Source organism: Dermacentor albipictus, unplaced genomic scaffold (genome assembly GCF_038994185.2).
Source record: "Dermacentor albipictus isolate Rhodes 1998 colony unplaced genomic scaffold, USDA_Dalb.pri_finalv2 scaffold_15, whole genome shotgun sequence".
Classification (NCBI taxonomy): domain Eukaryota; kingdom Metazoa; phylum Arthropoda; class Arachnida; order Ixodida; family Ixodidae; genus Dermacentor; species Dermacentor albipictus.
In genome coordinates this window covers 12,083,378-12,101,289 of record NW_027225569.1, presented here as the reverse complement: position 1 = coordinate 12,101,289, position 17,912 = coordinate 12,083,378, and the positions used below count along the sequence as shown (strand labels likewise).

The following is a 17,912-nucleotide window of genomic DNA, read 5'->3' as shown; positions in this document are numbered from 1 at the left end:
AAGTCTTTCAGCTCGCTTCTCCATTGCTCTGCATCATGTGCCTGGGCACCGCAACGTTTTGGGGAACGAGCTGGCAGATGACGCTGCCGCTAGTGCTGCACGTTACGGCCTCCCGCGCGTACTGCGCGCCTCCATCCGAGCCATTAAAACCCAATTCTACGCTCAGATGCACCATGAGTGGGGCCTCAGGTGGCGGTCCGCCCATGGCGATACAGCTCTCATGCAATGGGTGCCCTGCGTCGTGCAGATCCCTGCGTTCTTCCCGCCTTCCCGCTCTTTAGTTCACATTCTAACGGACCACGGCCGCTTCCCCTATTATTTGCACCGGTTTGGCCTTGCGCGCACCGCGCTCTGTCCGTGTGGCATGCTGGCCGAAACGTTTCAGCACTATCTAACTGATTGTACGTTGACGAGGGAGTTGGCGGGCCACCTGGACGTTGCCTCACGCGAGACCATTCGGGTTGCGGATTACCGGCTCCTGCTTCAAAGCGCCCGAAATCGCGCCATTCTTACCCGAATCGAACGCTTGGTGAATTCGACGGTGCCTGACAGCCCGCGGGACGTGCCTCCTGTCGATGCATGGTGACCGCGTTGCGCACAATGGCGTTGCCATAAGCTCTCTGTTACGGCAAACCTTGTTGCAGCGCTGGGCGTTCCAGCGACTGGGACAGCCGCTTGCTGCGGAGTGGCCGGTGTGGGGCGCTGTGGCTGGCCCCTTATATCCAGCGACTTGGACCCCGGCACTCTTTATTCTCCGGACCCTTTCTGATGGTATTACCTATGCAGCGTCGGTTGGGGGTTCGTGGCTGACCCCACGCCCATGCACTTAGCTCCTATACGGAGCTTCACCGAAAGGTCATCTCGCTCAATGTACGAGAACGACCGGCATTGGAGCCGTGGCTGGCTCATCATGTCCAGCTACTAGGACCCGGCGTTCTTGGTTTGGTTTGCGATTGACGCTTCTCGTCCATACTGTGGCTACCGGGTATTGCCCAGCAGGCGCATGCTCGCCCTTCTCATCCACTGCTTTCACTGACGTTCTTGCCTGCCCTGGTTTGTACGGCCGTTGGCGCCGCTTCCGCGGGCACTGGCTGCATACGGTGGATATTCACGCCTCCCGGATTTGACGCATCAGAGGCTCTGCCTCCGTGGGGTTGTCCGGGCACCATGCACTTTCCAGGCTCTCCTACTAACTTGTGTCCTGCTCTCCATGTTGCGGCCTGGACCCGGATGGTCTCCGTGATCTGGTGGTGTCCTTTGGTTCTTACGCCGTGCTCTGGGCTCTGTTTCCTCGCGTCCCGCTGTCGCGGTTTTCGCGGTTTTGGCGGTGGCCCCACTGCCAGCGCGGGCGGTGCGGACAAGGGTGCGCGCAGGGATTCCCAACCGGTTACCCCTTCCGTGTACGCCCTTTTCACACTCCGTTCCTTTATTTCTTTTTCTTTTCCTTTTCTGTTTTTTTTTGTCCTGCTCCCCCTATTCCTCACTTTAGCAGCGGCTGCACTTAGGCGCTGGCGCAGGCCTCTGCACGACGCCTTCGTGTTTGTTCCCTGCTACTTATCGTTCCCTTCTTTCTCATGTACCTCCCATGTCATCTCCTGGTACAGGTACGTTGATGTCTCGGATGGAGGCTTCAGTAGCCTTCAGCGCTTGCATATTGGGTTTTGGTGACGGTGGCTGCCCGGGGGCTTGTGCTGCCCGGGCAAGCCATGTCACCTCTTTTAATCACTCTTCCCTAAGCGACTGCTCATTGGGTTTTGGTGACGGTGGCTGCCCGGGGACTTCTGCCCGGGCAGTCCCTGTCACCATTTCTAATCAATGATTTTAAGTCTTTCAGGTTTTCACGTCCCGGCTCTGGTGCTCCCCGGCTGACCTTAGGAACTTGACCGGGGTCTTCATCATCCCTGCGATCTTCACTTTTATCTGGGCACACAGCATGCCGATCATCATCATTACCTCTCTCTGGCGACATCAATAAACACTCTACGCGAGGCCCTTGTGCTCTCGCTGACCTCGCCTTGGGATACTAGCAGTTACCGTGCCCTCCCTTTCTTTTTCCAATTGGCTTTTTATCCAAATTTCCGCTTTGGGCTTTTGCCCCTCTTCATTTATTTTTGATTGGTTTAAGCCTGTTATTGCGTTAGTTGGAACGGGCTTTTCCCTCTTTTCTTTTATTTTCTTTTATTTCATTTGAGGGAGCAGACTTCGAAACGGGGCGGTACACCCGCCACATGATAATTCGATAGCGCCAGGGCAAGCTCTGCCCAACAAAGAAGGCGGAAACTTCATTCCTGGATATTTTTCTTGTTTAAAGGGGCAGAGGTAACCGCGAGGACGGGTTCCAAAAAGGATTTTTGTCTGGCGTTTTATTAGAGTGCGTGACCGGACTGAGGTGTGGAAAGTGCTGCCGTGTCCTGTTCGCCGTATATGGCTAACTAGAGACCAACAGAGGTGAAGTTTACTGGGGCGGCACTTGCACGCGCGCTCGTGCAAGTGCCTGCCTGGCTGGCCGCTTCGGGCTCCGTTTTTTCGGCAATAACGTGAGTACTTTTCGTCCTCCGGCTTATTCGCTTATCGTCGGCTGTTTCGGAACTCCCAGGGACCCCAGTAGACGCGCGGGAGGGGGATTAAACCGTCCATTTGCCTTTATTTTCCGTCCGCATTTCCCGGCCGTAGGCGGGGAAGCCAATATGGCTGCGCCCAGGCGGGTATGAGCCCATGTCGCGGCTGAAGCAGACGCGCGGGGGATCGCCCCAGCGTAACAGGCCACAGAGTGTCGGTAGCTCACCGGGATCGGGTACGAGTATCTTTTCGCAAGATGGCGATGAGCTGATTAATATGGCCGGGCAGGGAGTCGCAGTACCGAGGGGCGCGCCGGCAGGCGTCGACTTAGGAAATGACCACACTACCGGGGCTCCACTTTCTGCTAATTTACCGGCAAACCCGATCAACCCGGCTGCGGATTTCAGGTTCACAGAGAAGTGGGATGAGATTGCCTCGCGTCAGCGGCGCGTTGAAGAAATGCTTTTCGACGACAAGACCAAAATTACTAATTTGGTTCGGGCTCAGATCATTACAGAGTTAAATGCAATTGTCAAGAACTGTGCAGATTTCCAGGCGGCGGCGGCACAAAGAGATGGCGAAATGCAGGAGCTTCGGCGGCAGCTCGCCCAGGCCAGGCAGGATGCCATGGAATCCCGGATTCAGGCGGCCGTTGCGTGTATGTCGGGGCCCGGCCGCTCGTACGCCGCAGCGGTGGCCAGCTAGCCGAGTCGATTGCCCGGCCACGTCGGCGTGGGCGCCTGGGCCTGGGCATGCCTCGGGGGCGTCTGATGGTCACGGGACTACGTCAAGCATGGCGACCTCACGGCAATGGGTGCAGGGACACGTGGCATTTTTGACTCCGGTAAGTCCCACCAATTCTCCAGCTAAGGATGTCATGCGACTGCTCAAGGCAAATATAGACCCTCGTGGTGCGGGACTAGGTGAAATACGGTCATCTAGGTGAGTTACGGTCATCGGTAAAGAGACTACTACTCTTGCCCGTTTACAAACGGCGGTTAATGGGAGCCCGATCACGCGTACGGCTATGACCATGCGTATCCCGGAGAAACGAAAACCACATGTTAAGCTCACTGGCGTCGACCCTGAGGTATCCGCCACGAACCTCATTGAAGCTATTAACGCCCGGAATCCCGCGTTCGCTTTGGACACCGCCGCAAGCAAAGTTTTAGTATCGTTTCAAGAGCGTGGCGGTAATATGCCACACATCGTTGAGGTAAACCCGGCAGATTTTCGGAAACTCATGCAAATAGACAGAATTTGTGTCGGGTGGACCGCAGCGCATGCAGTTGAAGATCTTTGTCTCGTTGTGTACGTTCTGTGCGTCGTATGGGCACACGCGCCGCTTTTGCCCCGTCAAAGACGTGACGTCTAGGGTGACGTGTACGAAATGTGCCTGTAAATGTACCTGGCAGAAAATTGTACTGTGCGCATGGGGGATGCGGCGGTGGCCTGTGCGGCGTGCACGGCGGCGGGAAGGGACTCTGCGGGACCCCCCTGGCGATATTCGTTGCCCGACACGGGCTGAGCGGGTCGCAAGATTGCAAGCCCGTACTGACTATGGCACTTAAGTGGAGTGGGGCCCGCAGCGTTCCCCTCTTGGGGTTGGGGCGCTGCGGACCCTCTGCACAGGAGTCGGGTCCAGTGGTGGGGTGCGCGCAGACGGCGCGGTCGCATGCGGCGGGGCGTCGATTAGTGAGTGCAGGGGCGCGTGGGAGCACGCCATTGGTAGGGGAATTGGAATTGTTACCCATACTGTCAACAATCACATTTCAGTACGACTTTTAAATGATCACAAGCAATAATGTCAAATTCATACAGGCTAATTTGGACCATGCAAAGGCGGTGACGATGGTGCTGGTCCGAGCCATGCAGACGCAAGGCATCCCATTTGCCGTCGTTTGTGATCCCAACATCAGGGCGGGTGCGATTCCGGGTATTCCGGAGCATTACCATCGCTTTGCCTCGCCCGACAGTCCCCGTGTAGTTATTTTCGGGGACGGGTCGGGTTTCGACTGTTTTCCCGTCTTCACCAGCACCAACGTCGTTGCGGTGAAATTGTCAACGCCCCATATCACATTTCTCCTGCTCGGACTGTACGCGCCACCGCATGTGGACATAGCCCCATTCCTGGATACCGTGTCTGATTGTCTAACACGCACCCAGGAAGACAACGTCATAATAGCAGGTGACTTTAACGCTAAACATGTTGTTAACTGGGGTCGTGGCGGCTGTGATGGCCGGGGTGCCGCGGTGATACAGCTGATCTGCGCTCATGATCTGCATATCTTTAACGATCCCGAGTCGGCCGCTACGTACGAAAACCATTATACAGAGAGCTGGATAGACATCACCCTGGCCAGTGCAAATCTGGCCAACAGAGGGTACATGTGGCGGGTGTCGGAGGAGGAGACACTTTCAGAGCACCGCCACATCGTATTCTCGTTCGAGGGAACGCCGCTCTTGCTCAGGAAAAAAGTTCACGTTCGCGGGCCGCTTACGTCTCACCCGTTGGCTTGTCAACGAGCCCTGGTTCGCGACGGTGCAGCAGCTGACGGTGCATACTGGCCAGGCCCTCGACCGTATCGATACATCCAGAAGTTCTACCTATTGTACGACCCCATTACGAGAGAAACTTGCAGGTGCCGAAACGGGGGCCACCCAAGGCGAACGATCGGTGGTCGCCGGAATTAACTGTCGAACGCAACCGTGTTCGCGCATTGCGCAGACGTTATCAAAAGACTCGAGACCCGTCCCTCCGCAATGCATTCCGATTAGCTTTCGTCCGTGCGCGAGTCTCCTACAGAAGATTAATTGAGGTAGCCAAATCTCAGGCACTCAAGAACTTCTGTACAGAAAGTTCGCGAAAAAACATGTTCGGCGTAGCGTTCAAGTCGGCATTTGAAAAACTCCGCCACCCCATCGTGTTGCCGCCCCTACGCTCGCCGGCGGGTACCATGACCGAAGACGGCCTGGATTCCGCAGCGTTACTGCTCCGAACGCAGGTTGCCCGTGATGATTCGGCGCACGACACTGCTCTGCACAGGGAATTACGCGCAATCGCAGGTGCCCCGGCTGTCGCAAGAAGGGATGACAAACTGTTCACCCTGTCTGAGGTAGAATATGCCCTGCACATTGGTCGGACCGGTTCGGCCCCGGGCCTTGGCGGCATTACCCTTCCCATTCTCAAATTTCTTTTTCACTATCACCCGGATTTCTTTCTATTTATTTTCAATTCGCCATTAAAGTTGGCGCATTTTCCGGAGCAGTGGAAGAAGGGCAGGGTGGTTTTTATCCCTAAACCCGGACGCCCTCCGGATTCTCCGGGCTCCTACAGGCTTATTGTAATGAATTCATTATTCGGCAAAATTCTTGAAAGATTATTAAATTCCCGCTTTTATTGCTTTCTTCACTCCTCTCACCTCATCCACGCAAATCAATTCGGTTTTACTCATGGAAGGAGTGCCGTCATGGCCCTGTACGAATTGCGCCGCCGACTCCAAGTCCTGAAACAGTCGAAAACGCCGGCTATTCTGATCGCCATTGATTTTAAATGTGACTTCGATTCCATCTGGCACCCGCACGTACTCTTACATGCAGCGCAACGGTTGCCCTCGTAACTTATTTAATTTACTCCGATCCTTTTTAACTGATCGCACCATTGTGTACCGTTCCCATTCGGGAGAAGTGTCTGCAACACCTACATTGGGGAGTCCCCAGGGTTCCCCCATCAGTCCGCTTTTGTGGAATGTGGTGGTCCGAGGGCTCCTGGAGTTGGATCTCCCAGGGGACGCGTTCGCTCAAGCGTACGCTGACGATACCGTCATCGTTAAACGAGCTGACATTGAAAGAAAGGGGGCCCGGATTTTGGACCGCGTGCACGCTTGGTCTCAAGAAGTCAGGGTCGCCATTAATGTGGACAAATCCTTTTTTGTGGCGTTCCCTCACGGCACAGCTTCGGTCGCGGGGCAGGGGCTCAAAGTGTGTATGTGTGGGGGACGCCTCGGTAAAACGGACAGCTTGAAAATTCTTGGGGTAGTATTTGATTCGAGATTAGGTTTTCAACCGCACGCGGATTACGTCAGGCAAAAATTGGAACGAACCACTCACAAAATTTTAGCTTATCTTCGCCTGCATTACTTCCTTCGACCGGGTACTCTCCAGAAGCTGTATCGCCAGGTAATTCTGCCAATCATCACGTATGCTGCACCGGTCTGGTGGTCGGATTGCCCGGGACAAGGTGGAATCATTACAACGGGTTCCGCTGCTTGCTATCACGTTAGCGTATCGCATAACGTGAACAGCGGCGCTGCAAATCCTTGCCCGGGCGCCGCCTTTAACACTAGTATTGGACAGAACACTTGCCGAGTTTAGATTATTTACATTACGACAGCCTATGTGTTTCGGACCTCTGTATTTTCATCCGGAGAACATCGCATACGGCTATGATCGGTGGACCGATCACCCGGCCGATCGATTCAGGTATCCGTTTAGCCGGCTCACACCCCGCGAAGCCTTCAGTAAGTCCCTTATCCCTGCATTGCACGTCTACACGGATGGCTCCTTTACGCAGTTCTATGCGGGAGCCGCGTATGTAGTGATGAGCCCTCACCAACGCGTTCTTCACATAGGGAAATTTAGCATACGCGGAGCGAGCAGTGCGTACTGCGCAGAAGCGGTTGCATTACAAGAGGCATTCGACTACTTAATGTTTATGCCGACATCATTTACCGCAGTCAATGTATACTCCGATTGCCTCTCTCTTTTGTCGGCCATTTCTGCCTTTACTTCTGCTGACATGCGGGTTGTGCAGCTTAAGCGTGCCCTCCGGAGTCTTTCAGCTCGCTTTTCCATTGCTCTGCATCATGTGCCAGGGCACCGTAACATTCTGGGAAACGAGCTGGCAGATGACGCTGCCGGTAGTGCTGCACGTTATGGCCTCCCACGCGTACTGCGCACCTCCATCCCAGCTATTAAAACCCAATTCTACGCTCAGATGCAACGTGAGTGGGGCCTCAGGTGGCGGTCTGCCCATGGCGATACAGCTCTAATTCACTGGGTGCCCAGCGTCGTGCAGATCCCTGCGTTCTTCCCGCCTTCCCGCTCTTTAGTTCATATTCTAACGGAACACGGCCGCTTCCCCTACTATATATTTGCACAGGTTTGGCCTTGCACGCACCGCGCTGTCCGTGTGGCGTGCTTGCCGAAACATTTCATCATTACCTCACTGATTGTACGTTGACGAGGGAGCTGGCGGGCCACCTGGACGTTGCCTCACGCGAGACCATTCGGGTTGCGGATTACCCGCTGCTGCTTCAAAGCGCCCGCAATCGCGCCATCCTTACCGGCATCGAACGCTTGGTGAGCGCGGCGGTGCCGGACTGCCCGCGGGATGTGCCTCCTGTGGATGCATGGTGAATGCATTTGGCACAGTTTCGTGGCTATGCCCTCTCTGTCCTTGCGACCACTGTTGCACCGCTGGGCGTTCCAGCGACTGGGACAGCCGATTGCTGCGGAGTGGCCGGTGTGGGCGCCGTGGCTGGCCCCCTTATATCCAGCAACTTGGACCCCGGCACTCCCTGATTCGGTGCTTATTCTCCTCCCCTTTCTGATGGTACTACCTATCCAGCGTCGGTTGGGGGTTCGTGGCTGACCCCGCGCCCATGCATTCAGCTCCTATACGGAGCCTAACCGAATGGTCACTTCGCTAAACGTACGAGAACGTCCAGCATTGGAGCCGTGGCTGGCTCAACATGTCTAGCTACTAGGACCCCGGCGTTCTCTGTTTGGCTTTTGCGATTGACGCTTATCGTACATACTGTGGCTGCCGGGTAGTGCTCAGCAAGCTAATGCTCGCACTTTCGCTCCACTGCATTCACAGACCTTCTTGCCTACCTTGGCTTGTGCGGCCATTTGGCGGCGCTTTCGCGGGCACCGGCTGCATGCTGTGCATACTCCCGCCTCTAGGATTCGGCGCATCGGAGGCTCTGCCTCGGTGCTGTCGTCCGGGCGCCGAGCACTTTCCAGACACTACTACTCACTTGTGTCCTGCGCTCAATGTCGCGGCCTGAACCCGCATGGTCTCGGTGACTGGGCAGTGTCCATTGGTTCCTTTATTACGCCGTGTTCCGAGTTCTGTTTCCTGGCGTCCCGCTGTCGCGGTTTTGGCGGTGGCACTCCTGCCAGCGCGGTGCAGACATGGGTGCGCGCAGGGAGTGCTTACAAACCTTGCTAACCCTTCTGTGCACGTCCTTTTCACACTTCGCTCCTTTTATTTCTTTTCCTCTTCTTTTATTTCTTTTGTCCTGCTCCCCCTATTCCTCACTTTAGCAGCGGCTGTACTTTGGAGCTGGCGCAAGCATCTGCACGCCGCTTTGGCGCTTGTTCCCTGCTACTTATACTTTTACTTCTTTCTAATGTACCATACATGTACATCTCCTTGTACAGGTACGTAAATGTCTCGGACGGAGGCTTAATGTTCTTTGGGTTTTGGTGACGATGGCAGCCCGGTGACTAGTGTTGACCGGGCAGTTACCGTCACCACTTCTAATCAGTGTTATCAAGTCTCTTTTCAGCTTTTCACGTACCGGCTCTCGTGCTCCCCGGCTGATCAAGGAACTTGGTCGGGGTTTTCATCATCCCTGTCATGTTCACTTTTTACCGTCAGGGGCACTCAGCTTGCCGATCATCATCATTATCTTTCTCAGGAGCAATCGAAAACGCTCTACGCGGCGCCCTTGTGCCCTCGCTGACCTCGCCTTGGGATATTAGCTGTTACCGTGCCCAACCTTTCTTTTTCCAATTGGCTTTTCTATTCAAATTTCCGCTTTGGGCTATTGGCCCCACTTCATTTATTTTTGATTGGTTTAAGCCTGTTATTGCATTAGTAGGAACGGGCTTTTCCCTCCTTTCATTTATTTTCTTTTATTTCATTTGAGGGAGCAGACTTCGAAAAGGGGCGGTACTACCGCCACATGATAATTGAATAGCGCCAGCGCAAGCTCAGGCCAACAAACACAGCAGAAACTTCAGTGCTGGATATTTTTCTTGTTTGCAGTGGCAGAGGTAAACGCGAGGACGTGTTTCAAAAAGAATTCTCGTATGGTGTTTTGTTACAGTGTGTGACCGGACTAAGGCTTCTAAAGCATTGCCACGTCTAGTTCACCGTATGTGGCTCACTAGAGGGCAACAGAAATAAAGTTTACTGGGGTTGTGAACTTTGCTTTGCACTTGTAAACACTTGCACGAGCGCTCGTGCAAGTGCTTGGTTGGCCGGCTGCATCGGGCTCCTGCAATTATTCTCAAAAACCATGTATTTCTGATTTGACTTCTATAAATTTTAGCTGGGGTTGCTTTTAAACGCGTAGGGAACACATTCGAAGGAAAAACCGGGCTTAAAGGGGTTTAATTGGCATTTTTACGCGATTTCTTTGCTGCCAGCCGTTGGGCCCAAGATGGCCTGGGCTCATACCCGCTGAACCCCGGCTATGCCCAATACGCGCAAGGGAAAGAACGCGTCGCCGTCCCGCTCCCCCCCGCTGCCTCCGGCCACCGCGGAGTCGCCCCGCTCGCGGGCATCCGACTGTTCGGAGGACGGCGACCCGGTGGTCGCGCGTTTTTGTGACCTCCTCGACCAGCTTCCGGTCGCGGAGGAGGTGAGCCGGCCCCCGGCTGGCGGTGGCGAGGAAGAGGAGGTTCTCTCCTGCGTTTCGGAGGGCACGGCCGTGGCGGCGGTGCTTCCCGGAGACCCCGAGAGCCGCGCGGAGCGCCGGTGGCGGGAGATCGAGGAAGAGGCCCTCGCCTTCTGCTCCGCCTGATGCTCGGCCTGAGTTCCTGATGGCCAGGGTCTTCGAGCTGGCCGCCCTTTGTTCCAGTCTGAGGGCGGAGGCGGCCACGGAACGCGGCGCGGTTTTGGCCCTGCAGGGCCAGCTCGTGGAGACGCGCCGGGAGGTGGCCGTGGTGCAGCGACGGGCGGGCGTCGCGGAGTGCAGGCTGGAGGGCCTTATCGGTGCTGCGACTGGTCCTGCGGGTGCCGGCCTGCCTGGCGCCGGGGGTGCTGCGGCGGTTGGCGCCGCGGCGTCTAGTGCCGGGCGCCTGTTGTCCGCTGGCGCTGGGGGCGCGTGCGCTTCGAGCGCTGCGCCGATGGCGCCCGGCGCAGCGAGTTACGCCGCCGCGCTGCGGTCGCGCGGCCTCCTCGATGCCGGCGCGGCGCCTGGTGCGCCCGGGGGCGCCGGGGCGGCGCCCGCGCAGCCCCTGCACGACCACGTCTGCTTTCTAACACGGACGGCCGAGACGACCACGCCTGCGGGGGATGTCGTCCGCCTTCTCAAGACGAACATCGACCCGGCGACCAAGGGGATCAGGGAGGTGTCGCTACGACACACCCGGTACGGCGTATTTTTGAGCCCCTCGTAAAACAAAAATAATCTAAATAAAAATGAGGGAAAGCCGCACCACCAAGGTATAGCAGCTTTAAGCCAATCAAAATTAAATGAAGAGGGGTAGAAACCCAAAATGTAATTTGAAGTAAAGCCAATTTTTAAGAAAAAAAAACGAGGTAAACCAACAGAGAATGTTGATGCATACTAGGAGGGGATAGGACGGCGGAGGACTTGTCTGCATCGGCGTGCGACGGGTGAGGTCTCGGTGCGTCCAATTTTTTATTGAGTAGGAGGAAAAAGGGGGAAAAGGAACTAGGACGTCTTAAGAGAGCATGGCCCAAGGAGGCCAGCAGGTCCATCAGGATTCCGAAAAGCGGTGCAGAGTTCCGGTAGACCAGACTGCACCGGCCTGGAGGAGTATTGGCATAACCGGATGGTTCCGGTAGGGGTGACTTGACATCAGGCAGCAGTGGGGTTACAGAATCCACTGGACTGCAGGTCAACAGAAGATCTGCAAGAAAGCTGAAAATGATGTCAGGCAGGTTGAGAAGGTGTATCTAGGGCACAGAGAAGGATGGGAAGAGAAGCTAAACTGCCAAAAGAAGAAAGCAGCCATTCCGTCCATAGTGTCCCCGGAGACAAGCTCCACCTTGGTTGGCATAACCAAGGACACTATAAGACGAAAGGCGAAGGGCAAGGTGGGAGGGATATAAAGTGGAGACAGGGAAAGAGGAGAGGGAAAGGAAACCGATTAAGGAAAAGGTATGATTGTAGAAAGAATTAGGAGGACTCCGGGAAAGTGAACGATGAAATGATTCGATATAGACGAATAAGAAGTGCGCGCTTTCTTTGATCTGTAAGAAAGGAGAGGTAACGATCAGGGGTAATGGTAGAGGGGAGATTCTCTTTAAGGGGATTAGCAATGTGAGATGTAAGGGGACAGTCATTGAAGTAGTGAAGCAAGTCTGCAAGGATTACCACAGGCACAGTTACTGTGGGATAAAAGGTGAAAGCGGAAATAATAGAAAGGGAAGCGGCCATGAGCGGAGGTGAGGTGGACAATGGGTCTTTTCGGTGGAAAGAAAGAGGGAATGCGATTGACGTTTTTTATCCATTGAAAGAGTGCGGTGTCGCTATTCTCTCGCGTCCAGTGAGCATTCCACTGGGCGAAGGAATAGGTACGCATCCTTGATTTGATAGAGGAGGGAGCGACAAGGAGGGTTCGAGAAACACCATGGGAAGCGGCGGAGTTGGCGAGGAAGTCTGCCATCTCGTTTCCCTCGATGCCCTGGTGTGCCGGTACATGGAAAAGAGATACCCGTCGCCGGTTAGAGATGAACTGAAGGAGCTGCTTGATTTGCCAGACAGAGGGATTTGTTGTCGTGAAAGTATTCAATGTAGTGAGCATGGACGAGCAATCGGTGTAGATGTGTAGAGGGATGAAATGGGGCAAAATCTGTATATAGGCTAATGCCTCCAGTAAAGCAGCTGTTTCGGTAGCATAAGATGAAGTGGCACCAAAAAGTTTAAATTTTCCAACTTTGGTGATGCGGCCTGTTGGACTATAAAGTACGAAAGCAGCGCCTGCGGACTGGGAAGTGTAGGAGCCGTCGGTATACAGATGATAGGCCGGCATAGTGGTTACAAAGGATACATCTTGAAGTCGAACGCGGTAATGGGTAAAACGAGATTTCATGCTTGGATGAAAATCCCAAGGGTTCATGGGGTAGTTAACAAGCGCCGGATGGTAGGAGTCAGGACCATAAAATGTGAGCGCTTTGAGTGCAAATAAAGAGAAGTAGGCGTTTAGACGGCCTAATTCAATATGGAGTGGTGGTGTGTTAGCCAGAACCTGAAGCGACGAGGTACGCGTCGTGCGGAAGGCACCGGTGATTGGAAGCAGAAGGGTACGTTGGATTGAGGATATTTTGATTTTAGACTGTGAAGTAGGAAACGTTGGCCACCAGACGGGAGAAGCATATGTGATGGACGGAAGTAAAACCTGATTATAGAGGAGACGGAGAGCGGAAGGGGCCATCGAATAATGCATGCGAACGAACAGGAGAAGACGGGAAGAGAGAAGGCCTGCTGTTGTACGGAGATTCGTTAAATGAGCGTTAAAGTTGAGGTGGGTGTCAAAGATGACCCCAAGAATTTTAATGTTCGACTGAAATTTGAGGGGAAAGCCATTAAGACGAACTATGGGAAGACGGGTGCGGGAAGAGGAAGCAGAGTGGCTATTGGGGAAGTATAAACAGGAAGATTTGTCGGTACTAATGGTGAGTTTCGTACGCTCTGCCCAGGTCGAGATAAGATTAAGAGTAAGAGCTACCTTGGATTCTAAAGCGCGACGACTGTCTGCAGAGAGCACTATGACAGTGTCATCTGCATAGGCCTGCGCAAGCACGTCCGGTGGAAAGGGGAGGTCAAGCAATCCGTAAATGACAATGTTCCACAGCAGTGGACTGAGTGGTGACCCTTGAGGGCTGCCCAAAGTAGGCGTAGCAGACACCTGACCAGTCTGCGAACGGAAAATGATCTGTCGGTTTTCTAAGAAAGATTGTAGAAGGTGGTACAGATTGGAAGGGCAGTTGTGCGAGCGTAAAAAATTAAGGACGACAGGGTGCCAAACGCTATCGAAAGCGCCTTTAAAGTCTAAGCAGATAAGAATTGCGTGTTGTTTCCGGTCTTTGTAGGTGTTTAGAGTTTGTCTGAGACGGTACAAAGCGGTGGTCGCACTCTTCCCATGTGTAAAACCGTATTGACGCGGATGAAGTAAATGATTGGAATGGAGAAAAAAGTAGGGCCGGGAATTTAGGAGACGTTCGAGAATTTTACTAAACAAAGAATTTATAACAATAGGGCGGTAGGATGAAGGAGAGTCGAGTGGGCGGTTGGGTTTAGCAATAAAGATAACACGTCCTTTGCGCCAATGAGTAGGGAAGTAGGAGTGATTGAGACAATGATTAAAAATGAAGAGGAAAAAGGACGGGTGATAGTAAAAAAAATTACCGACGATTACGTTACTTCCTAATGCGAAATTTGAGCGCAGCAAATAAGCTGTTTCACCTTTTCGATAGATTGAGGCAAAGAAATCGAGCAACACATGTATGCGCTATCACAGAATTTTTTTTTTATTTTTCACACGTATTCCTTTAACAAAGACTCCATTAACAGTTCTTGACAGTCATGAAGGAAGCTTTGTGGTCGGAGAAATAGACTGATATATGTTCGACTTGGTACACCAATGCTTGATTCTCAAAGACGAGATCTATACAAGTGCCTCGCGAGGTTGTCACAGCCGTGGGACGCGTTACGAGCGAGAGGAACGGGATGTTCTCCCGCATAAGTGTTAGGAAATTGCTGTTTGTCTTTATGTCAACATTAAAGTCCCCCACTACTAACATCGGTGTGGATTGATGGACGGTTAATGCGAGTTGCAGGAAGTGCACGACGTCTTTCGTGAGTGCGGTAGCGGACTCACGAAAGCGGTATCAGTCGGTCGCTGCTAGCGCTGGGGGGATGAAAGGGGGGCGGAGCTGGTTATGAGGCCGACGACAACGCGAAACCCAGGAACGGACGCCAAAGAGCCATTTGAGTAGCCAGCCCTCCTCCACAGTCTCTCCTCCTCCCTTCCATCATCCTCCCTCGCCCGGAGAGCCGACAGCGCGCATGCGCGGCGGCGGAGCAGCGGCGCATGCGCGGCGGCGGAGCGCGGCGGCGGAGGCGAGCTGGTTACGAGGCCGACGCCGACGACGACGACGCCGACGACGACGCGAAACCCAGGAACGGACGCCAAAGAGCTGCGCTCTAAAAATCGTCTTGAGCATGGGAAGAGTCAGTCCGTCTAGACCTGGGGCGGCATTGGTGTCGCCTGAATTGATAGCATGTTCTATTTCTGGAATAGTGAAAGGGAGATCAGTAGTTTTGGATGAATAAGGCGTTGCAGTTATTTGACGCAGGCGCACGTGGTCGTCATTATCTGTGGAGGGAGAGTCGTGGGTCACATGAGCATTAAGGAGAAAGCGAGCCGAATCAAGCACGCTGCATGTGGGACGACCATCGGGTAAAAGAAGGGAGGGGAGTTGGTTGGTACGGGAAAGTTTGTCGAAGCAGATGCGCAAAGGAAGGCCGAAGAGATTGCGTTTGGAAAGGTCGGAACAGATAGATTTGGAGGCTGCAGATTTGGCCTGGTCGATGTGCATTTTGTATTCGGCATGGGCATCGTAGTACTGAGCCTTAAACGACTGTCGAAGGAGTGGGTCAGTGGTGCGCTGGAAGCGCCGACGGAAGGCACGGATCCGTTTGCGTTCAATAGTGAGGTCGGGAGTCCACCACGAATTAGTCGGAGAGGGGCGCGGCTTTATCCAGCGAGAATGGAGATGACGAAGCTTGTCGAAGAGAATGTAAAACTTCGTCAAAACCATATCGACTGCGTTCGGTGATGGTAAAGTTGTCTGTTGGACCAACGAAAACCAAGGAGAGGTGACGAGTGACTGTAAAAGGTGAGAGGTAGTCGATTTAGTTAATCGTTTATGGCGGGGTCTGGTATAGCCAAAAAAGGAAAATGGATATATTTGTGGTCGGATAACGTTTCGGATTCGTCAACGAACCAGCTGTAGCCACATGCGGCGAGAGGAACTGATGCAAAGGAAAGATCGATCCAACTCCCAGCAAGGTGGGATTGAAAGGTAGGCGGCGAGCGAGGGTCATTTAATGCTTTTAAGTTGTTGGCAGCAGCAAATTGTGTGAGCTGCGCTCCCCTGATATCGCATTCCACAGGGCCCCACAGTAAATGCTTCGCATTAAAATCACCCGCCATCACCAGAAAAGGTTGAGTAAGAGAGGACAGGTGAGCTTGTAGGGCATCCAAAAGTGGTTCCAGGGGTTCGTGAGGGGGAGCGTAAACGGCGAAGATGACGAAAGAAACTGAAGGGGCAACGCAGGAGACTATGACATATAGAGGGTCGGAATGGACTAGGAAGAGATCATAGGTATGTTTAGGAGCTAAAAGAGCAAGACGGAGACTGATTGGTGAAGCGAAAGTGATGTGCGTGTGAGGTAGGTGCGGAAGAGAGTTGCCTCGTGTATAAGGTTCGGAAATGATGATAAAATCAATGTGGTGTTGCTGGATAAAGTCCGACAATGAATGAATGAATAGAATTTATTGATTGGAAAGACAGAGAGGTCGACCTGAGCTAGTGCGCTCTAGTCTGCTACTCTGCACTGGGGAAGAGGGAAGGGGAGTGAAAGTATTGGGATGGATGATGATGATAAGAGAAGTGGTGAGTGCTTATGTATACATGAGACAGTTGCCTCGCTAGAGCCGCTCGTCGAGCTTGGTGTCCTGCAGGAACTTCAACAATACTTTTGTTGCACGCACTGAAATTGCAGTGTCGGGCCATGGGCCGAGGATAGCTTCCTCCGACCGTAGTTGTCTGCCAACGCTGGCTAGGAAACTGTCTAACGTCCTTCTCCAGCATATATGCTGGGCAGTCGCACAGTACGTGTTGCAGAGTTTCGGGCATCTGGCAGTGTACACAATCGGGGTTGTTCGATTGGCCGATGAGGTGTGCGTAGCGACGGGTGAAAGCAACGCCGAGCCGAATCCTGTGTAGCAATGATGTTTTGCAGCCACAAGACGACTGCACTTCCAGTGATTAGGCACAGTTGCTGTGTCCCATGTAGAGTTGTAGAGCGCCAGGAGAATTTCTCGAGCTTCTACTCCAAGATGACAAATCGCGGAGTATGTAATTCCGTCTGGTCCTGGACAAGTTGACCGGCGGGAAGAAGATAACGCAGCGTCGAGCTCGTGCATAGTAAAAGGTGCGTCCAGACGGTGATCACTAGATGACGGGAAAGTCAGTCGTGAATGGGTTGGTATATCGTTCGAAGAGCTCACGAGTAATTTGCAGAAGTCATCGGCGACCTCAACTTTACGCCGGCCTTGCCGTATGGCCACAGCGCCGAACGGATGAAGCTGTTGTGGAGGCGAGCGAAGGCTTCGTACAATTTTCCAAATTCTAGAGAGAGGTTTTCTCGGATCCAGAGAGCCGCAGAATGATCTCCAGCGTTGTTTGTCAAGCTTGTCAAGGTGTCGCAGGACATGACGTTGAGCCCGGCGTGATGCAGTGACGTCTAATGGTGATTTGGTCCTTCTGTATTTCCGTTCTGCTCGACGCTGTATCGCGCGAAGTCACTCGTACTGGTCATCAATAGATGATCTCGGTGAGGGTGCGCTGAGGTGTTTTGTTGTGTCACGTAAAGTTGCCGTGATGACATCTTCAATATTGGATGGTGCTTGGATGGCTTGACATGCATTGGTCACTAATTGTCGAAATGTTGGCCAATCGATAGAACGCACAGTGTGAGGAGCTGGGGGACGTAACCATTTCAGCTGAACATATGTTGGTAGATGGTCACTTCCATGGGTGTCGAGATCAGTACACCATCGTGTAGCACACAGCAGGCTTTTTGAAACAAACGCAATTTCAAGACAACTGCTGTAGTTAGAGCCCCGAAGGTATGTTGGCGAGCCATCATTGATCACCATCAAGCCTTGACTAAGCATGAAGTCAGCCAAGTCTCTACCGCGGGCGTTCGTCGAAGCAGAGCCCCACATCGGATGGTGGGCATTAAAGTCACCGATGACTATGTGGGGACCCGGACAAGCTTTCAGTATGGACAGCAAATATGAACAGTCTATGCTCGATGTTGGGGGTATATACCCGCCAATTACTGAGAGTGTGCGCCGCTTGTACTTCAGCGTTATGCAAACGTACTCGTTGGAAGCATGTGCAGGAATGTCTTTACGAAGGCACGTTAAATTCCGACGAACAAAAGTGAGCACTTTGCTTGAATTGTGATCATTCTTTGACCACAGTGGCACATATCCAGATACACGTAGTGAAGACGTCATGTTTGGTTCACATATTACAGCCACGGGAAACTGGTATTTAAACATCCATTGGC

The 17,912-nt window shown here is 53.3% G+C and overlaps 1 protein-coding gene across 1 annotated transcript in view; it reads left to right on the top strand.

Moving 5' to 3' along the window:
* The first annotated feature begins 2,498 nt into the window (after positions 1 to 2,498).
* The window catches only part of LOC139051840 (uncharacterized), a 76,938-nt gene continuing 61,524 nt past the window's right edge, over positions 2,499 to 17,912 (top strand). The window contains exons 1-2 of the mRNA XM_070528857.1: positions 2,499 to 3,403; positions 10,000 to 10,946. Coding sequence (XP_070384958.1) covers positions 10,396 to 10,946 — 551 coding nt within the window. The 5' untranslated portion in view covers positions 2,499 to 3,403; positions 10,000 to 10,395. The remainder of the gene's footprint in view (positions 3,404 to 9,999; positions 10,947 to 17,912) is intronic.